Source organism: Blennius ocellaris (genome assembly GCF_963422515.1).
Source record: "Blennius ocellaris genome assembly, chromosome: 5".
Lineage (NCBI taxonomy): Eukaryota > Metazoa > Chordata > Actinopteri > Blenniiformes > Blenniidae > Blennius > Blennius ocellaris.
Window position 1 is genome coordinate 25424109 of NC_137654.1, and position 17888 is coordinate 25441996.

Genomic DNA, 17888 nt, shown 5'->3' on the forward strand with positions numbered 1-17888 from the left:
ATTTACCCGATTTAAGATCTCAATACCAGTTGCTTGGTTACTCATCAATTGTATTATATTATATGAAAAAATAACATGAACATTGTGCATAAATAACTTTTTGTTGTTGGGGTTACTAAGAGTTTAGTTTTAGCAGATCTCTTTTTAGTTTTTTTTTAGTAATAAATGGACAGGAACAATTTTGATTTAAAGTATCTTAAACATGTTTTCAAAGTACATTTTTGTTCTTATTCCTTTGTGTACCTCAATTTATTACAACAGATTAAAAACATGACACTATTAACAACACACTATTAAATTGTGTCATGCTAAGATAATTATTGTCATTTTTTTAACACTTTGTATTTATTAATTTTTTTTTTCACAAAGGAACATTCTTATATTTATTTATTTATTTTTCAAAATCTGTAGTCTTATACCTTGTCCGATCTATGTTGTCTTATTGAGTATGTACAGTTTGTATTTTTAGCTCCTCAACAGAAATCCCCTACAGGTTGGTGTCAAAGTATAGTTTGAATTATGATCCATTTATAGTCAGAGAGAAAAATAATACATCTTTTTTTTCTAACTATGAATATCTATTCCCCTAAGTAAACATCTCCTCTGGCTTGTTCTGTGTTATGGTGTGGCACTTCAGAGTTTGTGCCTCCGAGAGGAGGAGCTCTGTTTGCAGTAAAGACTTTAACACCTCCAACCGTGTCTGTGAAAATGATCCACCTGCTGCCATCAATCCTACACTTATCTTTCGCCAGAAGCAACTGTCATCCTGAAAGATCCTGATGGCCCGACCAGCTGGGAGGGGGGGGCTGTACACAGAATGTCTCTCCCCTGTGTGTCGCTTAAATATCTTCCATGAAGTTGACAGAGTTTAATTTTAGACCACACATGCGGCCAAGGCAGAAGTCAAAGTCAGAGGCTTCCCAGTTTGCTCCGTCTGAGTCACAGATTGGACTGAAATTAGCCTTCCTCTCGAAATCAACAGAGTCAAGAAATCACAGCGTAAACATGTCTACCGATAGAGACCTGGAGGATCTTAATGAAGAGGATATCGATGAAGACGAGATCCTTGCAATGCTTTCGCCTGAGGAGCTTCAGGAGCTCCAGAGTGAAATGGATGTGATGATCGCCCCGGATGAAAGTGTGCCGGTGGGACAGAGGCAGAAGGATCAGACAGAGAAACCTCCAACGGGGTCATTTGACCACAGATCACTGGTAGACTACCTTTATTGGGAGAAAGAGTCTAAACGAATGCTTGAAGAAGAGAGAGTGCCCGCGACTCTGCTGCCCAGCGAGGTAGGAACCTTCAAACCCACATGTACACTTCAACTTAGAAAAACAAAACATTTAATTGGAGCAAAAAATGCGAAAAGAAAGGTCTTGATCACATATATAGTGTTAATGTTCTGATTTGTTGTTTCCATCAGAAAACCTTGAGAGCAGAAGCAGAAAAGAAGGAAAAAGAAGAAAACTCTGGTGACGGGAAATACGAGGTCTATGAAGTGATTGAAGAAGTGATTGAGGAAGAAGGCACAGACTGTACAGACGGAGAGGAAATTATAGAGGAGATAATTGAGGAGATAATTGAAGAAGTTGATGAGGTTGATGAAAAGAGCAAACTAGTGGAGGTGAAAGATGAGGAAGAGGTGAAGCCACCTGTGAAATCTGTAGTTACAGAAAATCTGCTACAGCCTCCGCAAAACACAGATGAAGTACAAGGTGAAGGTAAAACTGACCAGCAGCCTTCTCTGGTGACAGAAGAGACGCTTGCGGCTCCAAAACACAACACTGAAGAAGAAAAAGAGAAAGACGCATGTACAAACGGGTTGCCTCCAGAAAAATCTCCAGAGCAGCCAGAGACAAAGGAAGTCAGTGATTGGGTGCCACCAAAAGAGGAAAGACAAATCAATAAGTTAAAACTCCCTAAGCTGACGCTGAATACGATGAAAATGACATCACGACCTTCAGGAAACGAGACAAACTTGGAGTCAACTCTGGACAAGATCCGAAACAACAACCCCTCCATCGCGGAGGTGAACCTCAACAACATTGAGAACATTCCCAAAGAGATGCTCTTGGACTATGTGAATGCCTTGAAAAAGAATAAACACGTGAAGACGTTCAGCATAGCCAACACCGGGGTGGATGAGAACATTGCTTACAACCTGGCCAACATGCTCCGGGAGAACCGCAGCATCACGACTCTGAACATCGAGTCCAACTTCATAACCGGCAAAGGCATCGTAGCCATCATCCGATGCCTCCAGTTCAACGAGACCCTCACTGAGCTGCGCTTCCACAACCAGAGGCACATGCTGGGCCACCACGCCGAGATGGAGATCTCCCGCCTGCTCAAGGCCAACAACACACTGCTGAAGATGGGCTACCACTTTGAGCTCCCGGGACCCAGGATGGTGGTGACCAACATCTTGACCAGGAATCTGGACCGCCAGAGGCAGCTGAGGAAGGAGGAGCAGAAGCAGCAGCAGCTGAAGGAGCAGAGGGAGCTGATGGAGATGTATGAAAACAACCTGAATCTGCCTCCTGGTTTACTCCAGATGTTGGGATACTTGCCTCCTTTAGAGCTGCTACAGGAGCACGGACTTATCCCGCCGTCTGCGGACGGGAAGGCTTCAGCTCAAACGCACAATCAAACAGAGCAGCCAGAACCGCAAAAGCAGCGCAAACTCAACAAAATCACCAAAATCACCAAAAAGGTCACAGTGACAAACCAGCCAAGCAACACAGAAGTGACACAGAACCCCTTGAAGAACATCCAGCTGAAGAGGACTCCCAAAAAACGAGATCCGTTTCTGGACATTGATCCGAGGGAGGACAGGAGAGGAGAGAAGCCGAGCTTCCAGCTGAGGAAGACGCCCAAGGTGAAGGACGCAGACACGAGAGACGAAAAGCCCAACTTGAAAGACATGATAAAGACTCTGAAACCCGTCTCTCGCCGACGAGTGCCGCCGAAGGTTGACCCCACGCCTCGCGATCAGCTCCTGGACGAGATCAAGCAGAGCAACGTGGCCTATCTCAAATCTGTGAGTACAAAACAGCGTGGTGTTTAGGAACTCTCTTCAAAATGATCATGTCAGGATTTTCAGTCGGTGTTGAGTTTGTGTAGAAAAGCATTAATCACACGTGAAGCGTGTAAACTGTTTTTAGGGTGACATGAAATGATACAAAACTTCATGAGCTGAGCTGAACTCTGCTGTCTGCTGCTGCTTGCAGGTGCCGCTCCCCAAAGCGCTGGAATCAGACGAAACAAGTGTGCTCTGAGACTTCGCTTCAAGCTGAGTGTTAATTCTACACATGACTGGTATTACTCACCGCACAGCGACGGCGCATCAGGCTATACGACAGAACTGCAATGTCACTGCACTCAAAATAAAATATTGACTTGTCGCTGTTTTACTGTTTATGTTGCGATATTTAAAAAGTTATTACAATTAGATGTTAAGTTATTTAAACACACATATACTGACTTCACATTGAAATGTGTTTCTTTTTTTTGCTATATTTTAAACTCACAGAGGATTGTTTTGTAATTTCCACAATGTGCAACACGTTCTTTTTTTTTTTGTGCTAGAAATGGATGGATACTGAGCTGGATTGATTATGAATTTCAACTTTGGCACAACATTCTCATATAGCTGCATTTTGCTATAAAAAGAAATCTTGCATACCTTGCCTGGGACGTTTTTCATTGCAAAATCTAACATCACTTTCACCCTGTATAAGAGGCTCTATCAGCTATAACTCAAATGTACCAGATGTTTTTTTTACTACAGTTTTTGCATCCAATTGCTAGAGCGCTGATGGAATGTGTGTTTAAATTTTTTTTTAAAGTTTAATGTATAGAAAAGTGGGTTCATTTAATCAGTGAAGCAATGTCTGCACCCCGTGGCTCTGGAAGGGGCTCATCAGCCCTTGTTTACACAAAATGACATAAACCACATCGTGAAGAAAGGATACATATCTCACAGTTTATGGTAACAACCCATATAATATCAAAGGTATATCTGGTGATGAATCCAAAAACAGACCAAGAACAGAAAGTTTAAATTAATGTGGAGAGGTATTTGTTTTCACTGCCTTCAATGCAGGTTTACTTGTTTGTTTTGTGGAGGGAAATAACAAAAAAAACAAAACTGAGTAAAATGGCACAAATGAGGTTTAAAGATTTATTTTGAATGGGACTAATAATTTCATTTGGAAGAAAGTTGGTAAAAACCGCTCTTCTGGTTATTTACGTTTAAGTCATGAAAACTGTAAAGCATTTTTAGTGTAGGATTAGTAGTAAGCTAAGATATTTTTAAGTGTTTCATCTACCACTATCGCTGAAGTCGATCTCAGCTGACTCTCAGCGAAGGCTTAATATAACACACATCAAACACCCATGCGCGCATAAGGACGACATTCAAACTCCACAAAACAAGACCTCCAAGTCGAATGGGATCAAACTGGGAACATCCTGACTGTGAGCTGAGAGTGCTAACCGCCACACCATTCTGCCGACTCCCTCTAAGAGCACACATGTGAAATCACAACTTGAAATTTAACATAAAAGAACAAGTCAGACTGCAACACAAGTCAAGTTCATTTTATTTTTGTGGTGGAGAGACACGTTTTACTTCCAGTTCATTATTTTTCATGAACGAAAAGGTCACATTAAAAACGTCAGGAACACATAATAAAGCATCCATAAAACATGAACAACCTCTCATTGGGAAAGTAGCATGCACCACCTGCCGTCAATGTGCACGTGTGATACAGAAAAAACCAAAAAAAAAAAAACCCAACAGAATACAAAATGAGCACTTGACATTACAGTTGACAAACTTGATTTGGCTTTTTGTAAAGGGCAGGAGATGCGATATGGGGGGGGGGGGCTAATTCAGTATTTACTCCTCTTAAAGTGACACTTCAATACATCTGCCTGGTTAGAAACTAAGTACTTTGCATCCAGCGGCCATGTTACACATTTCTGCATGCTATATTACGAAAATAAAGACACACTAAAAATAACAACAAACGTGTACATAACATGGCGTATATATCAAACAATAAAGCTGCACTTGCCATTCTCTTTTTTTCAGTTTTGCATAGCTGTGACCAAAAGGGGGATAGACAGGAAGTGCTGCTCTCCAGTATTCTCCATCCCATACAAGCACATCCTCTACACTACAAGCAGATTGGTCTCGGATGAGTCTTCATAGAGCTCCTGTCGTTAAAAAGATCACCGTTATTGCTGTTAAGTAAAGTGTGTCACCGGCTGTTCGGTAGGTGTATCGGTACTGTGGGTCTACTTGGTGAGAACAGAGAAACACGTGCTCCTTCTGAGGTAGCGAACTGAAAGGAAATCATTTCTTTTCTGTAACGATTTTAGACTGGTGTCAAATACCTGCGATAGCTTTTTCTGTGCAGACGTTCACCCTTCGGGGTTTGCTGAAAAATGACGTCATAAAATTTATGAGGAAACAAAGTGCAAAGTTGACAAGGGAAAACGATGCGTCTGTGGACGATTTTAGACAGGAATGCTCAAACCTTTGGTAAATCTTTAACACATTACCCAGTTCCGTATCTATTTCATAATATGTTCCTATGTTTATCAGAACACATTTCCTATAAAATCAAAGCGGGGGAAAGACAGGGCGGGAATGCTTATATCAGTAACTTTCTGTGTTTGGAGTGGGGGTATAAAATAGTGACACGTGGAGCAAATGCTACTAAGATTTGAATCTGCACTGTATGACACCACTTCCCTTGGCACAGTTGTGGCCGGAGCCTTAATCCTTTAGTTTGCCTTCAATGAAATCTTGGATCTTGTTTATTTTCTCCTCCTGCTGATCCAAGAGATCCATGATCACTCCCATCGGGGTCTTCTTGAGCCCGACACCTTCCATCTTGTTCTCAAGCCTGTTCTTCATGTTACGCAGCCTCAGGGAGGCATGGATCAGGATTACTACGGGAAACACAACAGCAATTCATTTAAAACCTTTTATCAACGAGCACAAAAAACAAACAAACAAACACATTTCCCGCCTCAAGCGTGTGAAATTCTCCGAAAAACAAAATGTGATACGGCTGCTGCTAAGACTTTGAAGCAGGTGGGGGGGGGGGGGGGGGGGGGGGCGGGCAGATCTTTTATTTCCATTTTAAGCAGATACTGAATGCATGACATCAGCTAGTAAATGCGGTTCTCTCCGAATCAACAGCCCATGGCAACCCGTCAACACAGGCGGCGGTGGCGAGCAGGCAGGCGGGCCTGCTGGGATGCGATCAAACTGCCACAATGTTCGAGCGGCTACAGTTGCTCCGACGATCCAACCCACTAATTATCTAAACCACTCTGCTGACGCTCCGAATCTCAGTGTATTTATAGATGCACAGCAGATCCCCCAAGTTCACAGTATAGCTCACAATACTGACTTTATGCTTCGATCGGTGTCGTGCGTAACTACTAATCAGTCGTACTTCACATACTGTGAGTCAGAATGAGCGGAAAACCTTGCTCATCCATAAAATTAAAAAAAAAAAGAGTGAGTGACTCACCGCTGTTTGCATTGTACTGCACAGCCCAAGAGGAAAATTAATCTCAGTACAAAACACAATGAAATGCTTTCAATCAAAATAGAAGAACATGTGGTCTCTCATCAATGAGTATCAACGTTGAGAAAAACTGACGTTATTCTGAATACACACCCGTGTCTTCTTCGTTACATACAACCGTAATATCTATCTTTGTCCATACAAATGTGATCATACTTAGGTTTGCTTAAGATCTGCAATATAATCCTTGTTGAAATCATAGTGTTGAGCAGCAGAAAGGTTTTTAATACACTGTGATGCCACGTCACACCAGAAAGGAAAAACACTACAGTCAGAATTGATGTTAGAGCTGCTCTACCGGATCACTGCAGATTGTAAAAGTGCACAAAACAGTAAATAACACCATGCTGCCTGACAGAAATGCTTTGAGTTTGTGAACTTGTAAATCCTCTCGTTGTTCAGCCATCAGGTTATAAGCCCCCAGAGGTAATTTGAAAGAGGATCAGCTAATATTCATATTTTTTAAACACAAAATGTATAAATCACTTTTTCAATGAGGCTTTGAAACTTGACATTTCATCCCATTGCTTACTTATATATTATTTGTAAATTGAAATTTGCATTTTATTTCACTTTTTTTTTTATAGAATATTTTTACACCACTGAGACTTTTATGAACGATTGTTTCGACGCTTTACTGATTTGGAAAAGGCCTTTCATGCATCCGCAGCTCCAACATCAGATTACTGCAGTTCCTTTTACTCTGCTGTCGGTAAACATAAACACAAATAGACTCTCACTCTGCTTAACTGGCTCCTTGCGAGTTTTGAAATTGATTTTAAGACTTTATTGCTTATTTTTTAAGATCCATAACCATTAGGGCTCCTTCATATTTGCGAGAAGTTATAACTCCTTATGGGTCTGTTTATTGTCCAAGTTTCCTGTCAGCTGCATCAAAAAGGACTTTTCACTGAAGGAGATTGTTGCTTTTCAGGTTGTGAAACTTGCCCTGGGAATCTCTTATCAGAGTATTTACTGATTGTTGGGTTTTGCCATTGTTGTTGTTGTTGTCTGCATATTAAAAGATGTGTATTGTTTGTTTTAAACCTGTGTTAAATTTTGTTTCACTTTTCATTGTAAAGGTGCAAAATAAATTCCTATTATTTATTAGTGATCTTTTTTGTGACATTTTATTGAATAATTTTACTACCTGGCTCTATGTCTTTATATGTCTGAAAAGTGCTCTAGGAATAAAGATTGTTTCATTAAATAATGGGCGCGTGTCATGTGGATACTCACACAGCAAAGGGAAAGTGATTCCAAAGATGAAGACCATGACGCCGCCACACAGCGACAGCAGGAAGTAACTGGTGACCATCACGATAATGACAAACAGAGTGGGACTCTTCTTTTTGAAGTTCTTGATGATGGCCTGGTTTTCTCCAGCCCACACCGATCCCATGAAGACCAGAACCACCACGGTGCCTCCCAGGAACATGCCAAAAGGGTTAAGGAATCTGAAGATGAAGAGATCAGAAGAACATATTGAGCATAGAGGTGCACCTTAGAAAATTACATTTCCACAGTTTTTACAGTATTTCAGATTTATTGAGCATAGACTGAAATATCCCAAATAGTTTTTTTTTTTTTTTTTTTTAAATATAAGTTTAGCCTACAAGTCGTCACGTGAGGAGTGATGTTCTTTCTGAAACACAACCTGCTGGCTGTAAGGCGTAAACTCTGGGAGTGTATAAACCTGCTGTGTCTCTTATGCCTCATTAAGCTGAATATTTCATAATATGTGATGTTTTTCTTCACCTTTTTGTAATAGATACCAATATTAACACAATTCAAATTCTTGAAACTATCTTCAGTATGTATGAGTGACAATCCACTTTTTTTTCCTCGCCATTTACATACAGTTTATTCCGACGCACCAAGTATTTTCCCCCCCCAACAGCACAACCTGCTGGCAGTGGCAACAATAGGTAACAGAAGGGTGTGAACTATGGCAGTGGAGAAGCCTGCAGCCAAGCTTATAATCTCCTGTATTTTTCCTTCTTCCACTACCTCATCACATAATCAAAGCATAAAACAAATCAACAAAATTACCCAGAGAAAAGGTTTATATCAAGATCGCATGAGCAGCAACACTGGATTACACTCGTAGTCGCCTCAGGGGTGATTTTTGTGGGTTTTTGTGTGAAGACTTGTGGTTGATCCCTCACAAAACAAGGCAGTATGTTTTAAAACAGCCATAGCATCTCATAATGTTACAGTGACTGTGTGTTTAGGATAAAGGCTTATAGGTCAAACAGGGTTTAAACGTACATGAGTCAAAGAGGATATATATATAATTTAAAAAAAGAAGAAGAGCTTGAACAGTCGCAGCACAGAAATAGCTCGCTGATGGGTGTGGATCAAAGGTATGCGGGCTGATTAATCTGATGCTGGCCTGCTGCTGCCACGACTCACCCAACGATGAGGAACACCACCAGGGCCACGGCGAAGTAGTTGGTCTGGTAGTACATGAGATTACTGATCACTCTGTTGTTCCACTTGGTCAAATCTCCGAACTCCGGCTTGGCGAAGCGGTCCGTCCCGGGGTAGAAGTCGTCCCACGGTCTGAGAGGCGCCAGCTCCATGTTCGCTGCCATGTCTTCATAAAGTTACCAGGCAGGCACGGATACAAACAAACCGACGCACGCTGCGTCACATTCTGACAGATCGGTGGATAACGTCACAGTCCGGAGGACGGGAAGCCACGCGAGAGGACGTACTCTCGCGAGATCTATGTCGAGACGCTTCCATTTGCCGTCTCGAAAAGCCATATTTGTATATGAAAATATCAAATATATTAATATTAAACAAAAAATAAAATGAAGTCATTTCTTAGAGACGATGGTTAATAAATTATCATCAAAAAATAATGTATCAACGACATACTTATGTATGTAGACATGTTCCTGGCTATATTAATATCCAATATACCAATGTGCCCCTATTTTTTGCTGCACTTGTTCTAATATTTTTTTCTTTTTCTAATTTCATGTAAACTTATATTTTTTCCGTATTGTAAATTGCAATTCTTCAATTTGTTTAAGGAAATGGTTTTCATGTTTATCTGTGTATATTTTATGTCATATTTTCCTCTTTAGTATGATGTTTTTCTTTGTATGTCAATATATTTCGCGTTTTTACAGTGCTTTCGTGTGTGCTGTTTAAAAGAAAGATTTTTTTGTACGTTTGTTCATGTTTTGTGATTATTTGCTTGTTGGGTTGTTTGTAAAGGCTATTATGTTTTGTGTGTTTGTCACTAAGCATGTCTGACGTTACAGATAAATAATTTCCCCAAGAGGAGCAATAAACGTAATGTAACTCGCATGCTTGTGAGCGTGTTAAGTTTTTTGTACATGCCATATATTTTTTTTATTTTTTATTTCAATTTGTGTTTTGGGATTGTTGGTGAACGTTCCATTTTTTTCTATTGTATTTTTTATGTCTTGTCATGTTCCTGTGTATATTGCAATCATTGTATTTGATCTATTGTTTGTGGCGGTTGTCATGGTTTCTGTGCTTCTCATTGTATCCCCCCCCCCCCTATTTTTAACCCTTCCTGTGCTCATAGATATATAAAAAAAATATATATATATAAAATATCTATGCCTGTGCTCGGGGCCGTGCAGACGCAGCGTGAATCGCAGTTCCGACGCTCGTGAACGCACCGCACTGAATCGAGGACATGGGACCGTGAAAGTATGGCGGATGCCGAGGAGCCGTAAGTCTCAATGAACGGAAAATCTCATTTTACTACCGTTTAACCGCTGCGTTTGGGCCCCACAATGTCCCGTTTAAACCCCTTGTCATTCCTTTCTTCCAGGGAGAAGAAAAGAAGGCGAATAGAGGACCTGACTGAGAAGTTAGTGACGAATGCTAAATGAAGGTCTCTGACTGGCAGCAGGTTTGCGTTGCACAGTGAGCAGCGACTGCTGGGCCAGGAGACACAAAAACAAACATTTTCATCCAGAGCCAGCCTCGGAAAGCCCGATAGCTGTTATTATAAGACACCCTGACTCACCACGTATCCGTTTACATCATAAATACCGTGCTGAGAAGCAGCTGCGGTGTTATGGTCGTGCTTAAAAACGGAAATCTGACATGACTTAAGATATTAACGTGATATCTGTGTCCCTTAAACGCAACACACTAATTCTAAGAGAGGATTTAAAATCTAGAAAATACCAGAAAACCTAAAATACAAATTCAATGTTGTTCATAGTGATTTCATACATACAGACTGCTGCTGAAAAATCATTGTTGGGAATGAAGAACACATCAAACACATAGGTACATGTTATATATGTGTGTGTGTGTGTGTGTATATATATATATATATATATATATATATATATGCAAAACATAATTTAAACAACATGGGATCTTGTGCATGCATGATATTTTGTATGCCTAAAAGTAAATATTATATTATTATAAATAGAGAATTAGCTACAAGAATACTGTAGGTAAGGCCCACTGTCATGCCAAAGAGGAATTTCAGATATAGATCTGCATTGTTGGTAAAGGAATTGGGGTACACATCTTCATCACAGTGACGGGACTATGTGACACCTGCAAACACTGTAAGACATCATAATAACCTTTAGTACTGCAGTTTGGAGGATTTTCTTTAAATAAAGCATTGTCTTAATTTCATAACTAATTTTTAGAACTGCATTGTTGTATTATTTCACTTTGAGAATAAATCTTTGTCATTGCAAAACATTTCTGCAGATCTCCTCGTCAATGCTGAAAACCACATGCCCTTAACAAGTCTCTATATTAATGTAAAAATAAACAAAAACACACAAACATCTACGACTGAACAATTCTACAGCATTTAAGAAAGGGGAACATTTTTTAATAAGTGTTCATTGCACATGCCAACTTTTTTTTTTCAAAGTGGGTCACACCAACAAATGAGTATTGTGACATTTACAATTAGAACGGTAATTTAAAAAAAAAAATTGGATAAAAATTAATTAGAGGCAAGAAAAACATTTGAGCTGAAAAGTAAAAGTAACAGGATGCAAAGAAGCAGTGCAACACAAAACAAATGACTCCTTAAATAAAAACGCCTGCAGAAAATGGCTTCTCAATAATTTTTTGAAGAAACTCAGAACCTGCAGTCGGAGCTTCTTGCAAACACGTGTATTTAAACTGAACTAAATTGAAAAGCAGTTTATTCTTGTTTTGTTCTGAATGGACTCCAACTAAAGGTTGGTGCATGTTGGTGTGTCTTGTGTGTAGAATGGCTGTAGATGCCGGACACAGGGATGGTGGCTGCGACTGGGACGGCCGGTGGAACCATGTGAGGAAGTTTCTGGAGAGACCCGGCCCTTTCACCCATCCTGACTTTGAATCGAGCACCGAGGTGACGGACGCAGAAACATTTTTGAATGATACTCGAAACACTGTCAGATTAAAGGGATGCTTATGTTTTCTTTTAAGCACTTATTTAACCCTCATACTGCCTTTTCACGTCAGTCTCTGCAGTTTCTGTTGGAGACATGCAAGATACTGGTCATCGGTGCAGGAGGACTCGGGTGCGAGCTTCTTAAAAACCTGGTATTTAACACTTTTATCTATGCTACACAAATGTTCCTCATTCTTTGTAAAGTGAATGAAAGTCCACAGTTTCTACCGTGTTGGATATTTTGTCATGTTGTCTTTTTTTTTCCCCCCTCAGGCACTTTCCGGGTTTCGCCTCATTCATGTGGTTGACATGGACACTATTGATGTCTCCAACCTAAACAGGCAGTTTCTTTTCAGGTGGGTTCTATCTCTAGAGTTCTAGTTTTGACTGGAATTCAACACTGGACACATTCAAAATGTATTTCATCTTTATTCTTTGCAGTTTTACATTTTTCTTTGATTTAGAAAATACGTTGGTTAAACTGTTGCTGTCATAAAAGTAGCCTGTGAACAAATACCTGTATATTTGTTTATTTATCCATTCAGGCCCAAAGATGTTGGTCGACCAAAGGCAGATGTGGCAGCTGATTTCATTAACGGTCGTGTTCCCGGATGTAAAGTTGTCCCGTATCCTTTTCTGTTCACTTAAAAAAACAAAAACAAAAAAAAAACACATGCACAAAAAATTTGGTGAATTTGATCTAAAATGTATCAAATATTTTTGCTCTGTTTTCTTAATTATCTAAAAAAACACAGTCACTTTAAGAAGATCCAAGATTTTGATGAGTCTTTTTACAGGCGTAAGTGTGTTCCCTTCCAAATGGTAACAGATATCAGTGATATTTACAGGAGAAACACTCAAGTCAACATGAAATTGTGCACCATTTTGCAGAGTTTCACATCATCGTGTGTGGACTGGACTCCATCATCGCCCGACGTTGGATGAACGGGATGCTGGTAGGGATGTTTTCCAGCGTTGTCTTTCATTGACACGCGTTTGCTTTACTCAAACGTACGAAACAAAGTAAGTGAACATAAGGCCAGTTACGGTGGTTACTGTTCCTTTTCCAGATCTCTCTCCTGAGCTATGAAGACGGCGTCCTGGATCCCAGCTCCATCATCCCCCTCATCGATGGAGGCACAGAGGGGTTCAAGGGAAACGCTCGTGTCATTCTGCCCGGCATGACCGCGTGTATCGACTGCACACTGGAGCTGTACCCGCCTCAGGTACCACAGAATAGTTGACACGTCTTACCATTTTCTTTTTCTTTGAAACTATGTTTACTTATTGAGCTCCTCTTTTTGTGGTGTCTGTGATGCACACGCTGTGATGTCACAGTGATGTTGCGGCTCTGGCTATTCTGTGTGGAGTTTACTGGTTTTCTCCACTTACTCCAGTTTCCTCTACAAAAAGAAAAACAACTTGCATTTCAGGTTTTTTGGTGAATTTGGTGCAGCTTTTCTCTCGTGACAAAACACTTCAATAACAGGGTGGAGCATCATGTTTCCATGACTACCAGACTACCCGTTTGATCGCTTTCATGCCGTATTCATGTCATTCTGACACCACCTCATCAGATCACCTCCTTTTAGTTTCATTCAGCCAACCTCAAACTCGACCAGGTTGACTTGAATGTGGTCGGTGGCCAAAGCTCCCTGAATTGTCCTCAAGTGTGATTGTCTCTGTGTTTGAACTGTGATGGACTAACGAGCTGTCCGTCACCCCAAGTCAGCCCGTATTGATCCCAAAAGTATAATAAAAGTAAAAACTATCGAATTACACAGAAAAAGAGCCTGTCAGGATAGAAGAGGCAGCTCACTGAGGAAATGTGTTTTATGGTCCGACTTGATAATTTAAACTGCAACTGTAAAATGTATTGTCCCTATCTTAGTCTTTAGGTTGTCTCAATTACGCAGAGCCAATAATTGGCTTTGAGTTCTCATTTAAATGCATCTGCACAATGTTGAATTAGACTTTATCTCCCACAGATCAACTTCCCGATGTGCACCATTGCGTCAATGCCGAGGTTACCAGAACACTGCATTGAATATGCCAGAATCCTACAGTGGCCCAAAGAGAAGCCATTTGGAGGTATCCTGAAATAGTCCCGTCTTTTTTGACTCGTCGCCAGTAATCGCAACTCCTCCCGTCCGTTGTGGTCGAGGAGCTTTTAATTATCGGGGTGTTTTTTCTCCGTCAGAGACGAGTTTAGACGGAGACAATCCGGAGCACATCCAGTGGGTGTTCGATCGATCCCAAGAAAGAGCTGCAGAGTTTAAAATCACAGGAGTGACGTACAGACTCACTCAAGGTAAACCCGCGAAACTGACGTTTTCACCAACTCTCACAGCTCTCTGTGGCGCCGTGTTGAAACTGAACTCACATCTTTTTTTTTTTCTTTTTGTTGCTCAGGGGTTGTGAAGAGGATTATTCCTGCTGTGGCTTCGACGAATGCTGTTATTGCTGGTACGATTCAAGAAAGGGTTTTTGAGTTTTCTGTCCAGAGCTGGTGTGTATTCATAAAATGTGTGAAAAGACCAGTGGATGACTGGGTAAACCACCTGCTTTCACCGTCAGAGTACCAGTTCTTGTGCAGCACTTTTGCACTTTACACTGACTGTAGAAGCCAATCTTTACAACAAAACGTCCCACTCACTCACTCTTGTTGGGCGTCGTCATTTTTTGAGTAACCACTCTTGTTTTGACTCTTAGTCTTTTATCCAAAGTCTTTCCATCCATTCACACTTTATTCCAATTATGGTTGTGGGATCAACATCGGGAGACAATCAATCACACACACATACTTTCAAACCCAGGACAATTTAAGAGTCACTGATCCACCTTCAAGCCTGTTTTTTGGATTGCCTCTTCTTGCTATTAGCCAGCACCCTGTGAATATAATATAATACAAACTGCATTTTTAAGATAAATAGAGCTGCATGGATCAATTTCATTAGTTAACATTGAAAAAGGCCAAAACATCAACAATGCTAATCAATAACAGTATGGAAGAAAGACGTCTCTGCAAATGAAAACAGTCCAATAGAATGACTGTGAATAACTCAAAAAGTCATTAACGTAACTGCTGTTGGGAGCAGAGGGAACTACACAACACTGAAAAGCAGAAGCAGGCGTCGCAGTGCTTTCAGTGACGCAATATGGAAGCATCAACATGTCGAAGTGTCCTTGAGCAAGATTCTGAACTCCAAATGACTGGATAGAGCACCTTACAGCGTGCATATGGCAGGCACCTCCACCTCTTGGTTAAAATATGTCCCTCTGGGATTAAGAAATCTATTCTATTCTATTCTATTCTATTCTGTACCTCATAGCATGTGAAGTAATATTTGCTCTCAACTTCAGTAAAACATGAATGCTGATTTTTGCAGAAATTCTTCAGTGCCAGAAGCGAGAGGCTTTTGTCAACAGAAGTCTGAAAGGAGACGCTGTAGCAGTTTCAATTTCACATTTGCCTTTTTTTCTTCTCCCTTCTCTCTCATGAGAAATTCCAAGTTAGTCATAACGTGATTTGGCATGCCTGTGTGTGATGACTGTAATTCCCAGGTGTTCATGATGCGTAGAGAGAAATAGAGTTTTATAGGTTTGTATACAAGTCAGTACAGTGGAATCCAGCACTTTAGCAGTATGATCCTCCAAGCACAGCGTGTGACACATGTGCAATATGAGTTTCTCAGCACCAAACATGCACAGTGATAACAGTAATCCTGAGGAACTGACAGGTGTTGAAAGTGAAGATTATCTCGGAAGAAGGTGCAGAATCGCGCAATCATTGTCTGGCCATAAAAGCTAAATTACTTCACTCCACTTGTTCCTCCAACAATTAATCTAACATTAGTTATTTTTGCTTGTCTTTCTCTTAGCTGCGTGCGCTCTGGAAGTTTTTAAAATTGCCACCAGGTCGGTTGCACCAACACATTCATGCACACAATTTCTCACTCGAGGCAGTTTGATTTGTCAAATAAAAATAATTATCTCGTTTATTTTCCAGCGCATATATTCCTTTAAACAATTACCTTGTCTTCAACGACGTGGATGGACTGTACACATACACGTTCGAAGCTGAGCGAAAGGTTGGTATGATTCTGTCGTCGCACATTTTCTCCGCGCACATAATGCGACATGTAATCTGAAACCTTTTTGACTGACAGGAAAACTGCTCGGCGTGCAGCCAGGTGCCTCAGGACCTTCAGTTCCCTCCTTCTGCCAAATTACAGGAGGTCTTGGAGTACCTGACAGAGAACGCCTCGCTGTGAGTACTCAGACACGCTTCACAGTGAGACTTGCAGATTAAAAAAAAAAAAAAAATCAACCATCGCATCGAAATCGCCTGCTGTTAATTTTCCAGACAAATGAAATCGCCGGCCATCACCACAACTCTGGAAGGGAAGAACAAGACACTGTACTTGCAGGTGATAATTTCGACCTTACAGTTATCTCTGCAAGATCATTTGTTCCAGTTACTTTAACTGTGATCCATTTGTTTCTTTTTTGTTGTCCCAGTCTGTTAAATCCATCGAGGAACGGACCCGACCAAACCTCTGTAAAACTTTAAAAGGTGAGAAGGAGAGGTTGTGCATCTTTGTAAACATGATTTGTCTCCACTCCCCAAACAAAGCATGTGAAAAAGTATTTTTTCTCCTCTTGTTGCAGAGCTGGGATTGTCGGATGGACAGGAACTGGCCGTCGCCGACGTCACCACACCCCAGACGGTTCTCTTCAAGCTCAACTTCACAGCTTGAGCCTCCGTTTGGAAAAACAAAAACAAAACAGCACTGACGCATCTGAATTCAAACTGGACGCTGCGCCACAGGCTCACTGTGATGTCGCAGTTGCACATTTGACATCATGACGATGTAAATATGAAGAGTGAGGCCTCTCTTCTGGGGGGGACACACGACTGGTCGCTGTATTAAAGATTTAATATCTTCCTTTTTTTTTTTTTTCCTATCAGTGATGTTTACTTATTTGTGCATTTTGTTTCTTGTTGGCATATAATGTAGTGATTTCAATCAGATAACATTGTGCACTATACGCTGAAGAATTACGATACAGATGCCTCTTTCACAATCTTGTCATTTCTTTCATGTACGAACAACAAGGCAGAAAACCTCACAGTGTTGTAGAGGTGAACACGTCTTCTCACGGTCATAAAGTACTCCACCTTCAATCTAGGTTTGAGGGATTTTATGTGCACTTTTGCATGTTTCCTCTCTGTGTGCATGTGGTTTTCCCTGACAGTCCAAAAAAAAGCAAAACATGCATTTGAGTATTATCCCTCGTCGGTTAAAATCAGTCTGAGTTGGATAAAAGGGTGGATCTACAACAGGGTAACTGTACATTCTATATTCATTTATCCATGACATAGCGTAAAATCTCACAGGAAGCCATGATGTATGGCAAAGATAATGCTTTCAAAATCTTTTAATAAACTGCAAATTCAAACAGCACGGCACAGTGAAATCTAATAAGACCGGCCTCTCCGCTGGGGCACCTGCAGTGTGCGTATGACGTTTGAAATCCATGTTGTTTCTTGGTTATTCAAGCTGACAGGAAAAATCTGGTTCCTCTTAATTAAACCTATTAAACCGTAAACAAGTTTAAAACTTTCATGGCTTCAATGGGTGGGAGTTGCTGAAGTCAGTATTTAATGATCAATATGAAGTCACTGGAAAGTGTGACGTTATGACCCTTAAGAAATCATTGAAGCATTTTTGAGTTCTGTTAAGTTGATTTAAAATTTGAGTGTGTATGCATATAAATTTATAATTTCTTACATCTCTACATTAATTACATCTCTTTACGTGTTCATATTATGGGGACATATCCTTCTGAGGACATGGAT

The 17888-nt window shown here is 40.6% G+C and overlaps 3 protein-coding genes across 5 annotated transcripts; 2 read left to right on the forward strand and 1 right to left on the reverse strand.

Annotated features, from left to right (window-relative positions):
- Window positions 1–898: 898 nt before the first annotated feature.
- lmod3 (leiomodin 3 (fetal)) lies at window positions 899–3690 on the forward strand. The gene is made up of 3 exons (XM_080496402.1): window positions 899–1293; window positions 1425–3041; window positions 3232–3690. The coding sequence occupies exons 1-3, from the start codon at window positions 1006–1008 to the stop codon at window positions 3277–3279; spliced, it is 1953 nt and encodes a 650-aa protein (XP_080352528.1). The 5' UTR covers window positions 899–1005; the 3' UTR covers window positions 3280–3690.
- Window positions 3691–4582: 892 nt separating this feature from the next.
- On the reverse strand, window positions 4583–9268 carry LOC308130186 (PRA1 family protein 3-like). Its single transcript, XM_080496403.1, has 3 exons — window positions 9028–9268; window positions 7852–8069; window positions 4583–5965 (listed from the first exon to the last, which is right to left on the reverse strand). The coding sequence occupies exons 1-3, from the start codon at window positions 9207–9209 to the stop codon at window positions 5790–5792; spliced, it is 576 nt and encodes a 191-aa protein (XP_080352529.1). The 5' UTR covers window positions 9210–9268; the 3' UTR covers window positions 4583–5789.
- Window positions 9269–10287: 1019 nt separating this feature from the next.
- Window positions 10288–17447, forward strand: LOC308130949 (NEDD8-activating enzyme E1 catalytic subunit). 3 transcript variants are annotated; one of them, XM_080497487.1, is made up of 19 exons: window positions 10298–10330; window positions 10433–10471; window positions 10849–10899; window positions 11860–11983; window positions 12097–12177; window positions 12299–12381; window positions 12571–12651; window positions 12781–12824; window positions 12917–12981; window positions 13096–13251; window positions 14014–14116; window positions 14226–14336; window positions 14438–14491; window positions 15907–15943; window positions 16035–16116; window positions 16195–16295; window positions 16392–16455; window positions 16547–16601; window positions 16697–17447. In XM_080497487.1, the coding sequence occupies exons 4-19, from the start codon at window positions 11861–11863 to the stop codon at window positions 16783–16785; spliced, it is 1329 nt and encodes a 442-aa protein (XP_080353613.1). In that variant the 5' UTR covers window positions 10298–10330; window positions 10433–10471; window positions 10849–10899; window position 11860; the 3' UTR covers window positions 16786–17447. The 3 variants fall into 3 exon arrangements, with proteins under 3 accessions (XP_080353611.1, XP_080353613.1, XP_080353612.1); XM_080497485.1 differs by lacking the exon at window positions 10849–10899 and having other exon boundaries at window positions 10288–10330; XM_080497486.1 differs by lacking the exon at window positions 10849–10899 and having other exon boundaries at window positions 10306–10330; window positions 10433–10495.
- The last annotated feature ends 441 nt before the right edge of the window (window positions 17448–17888 follow it).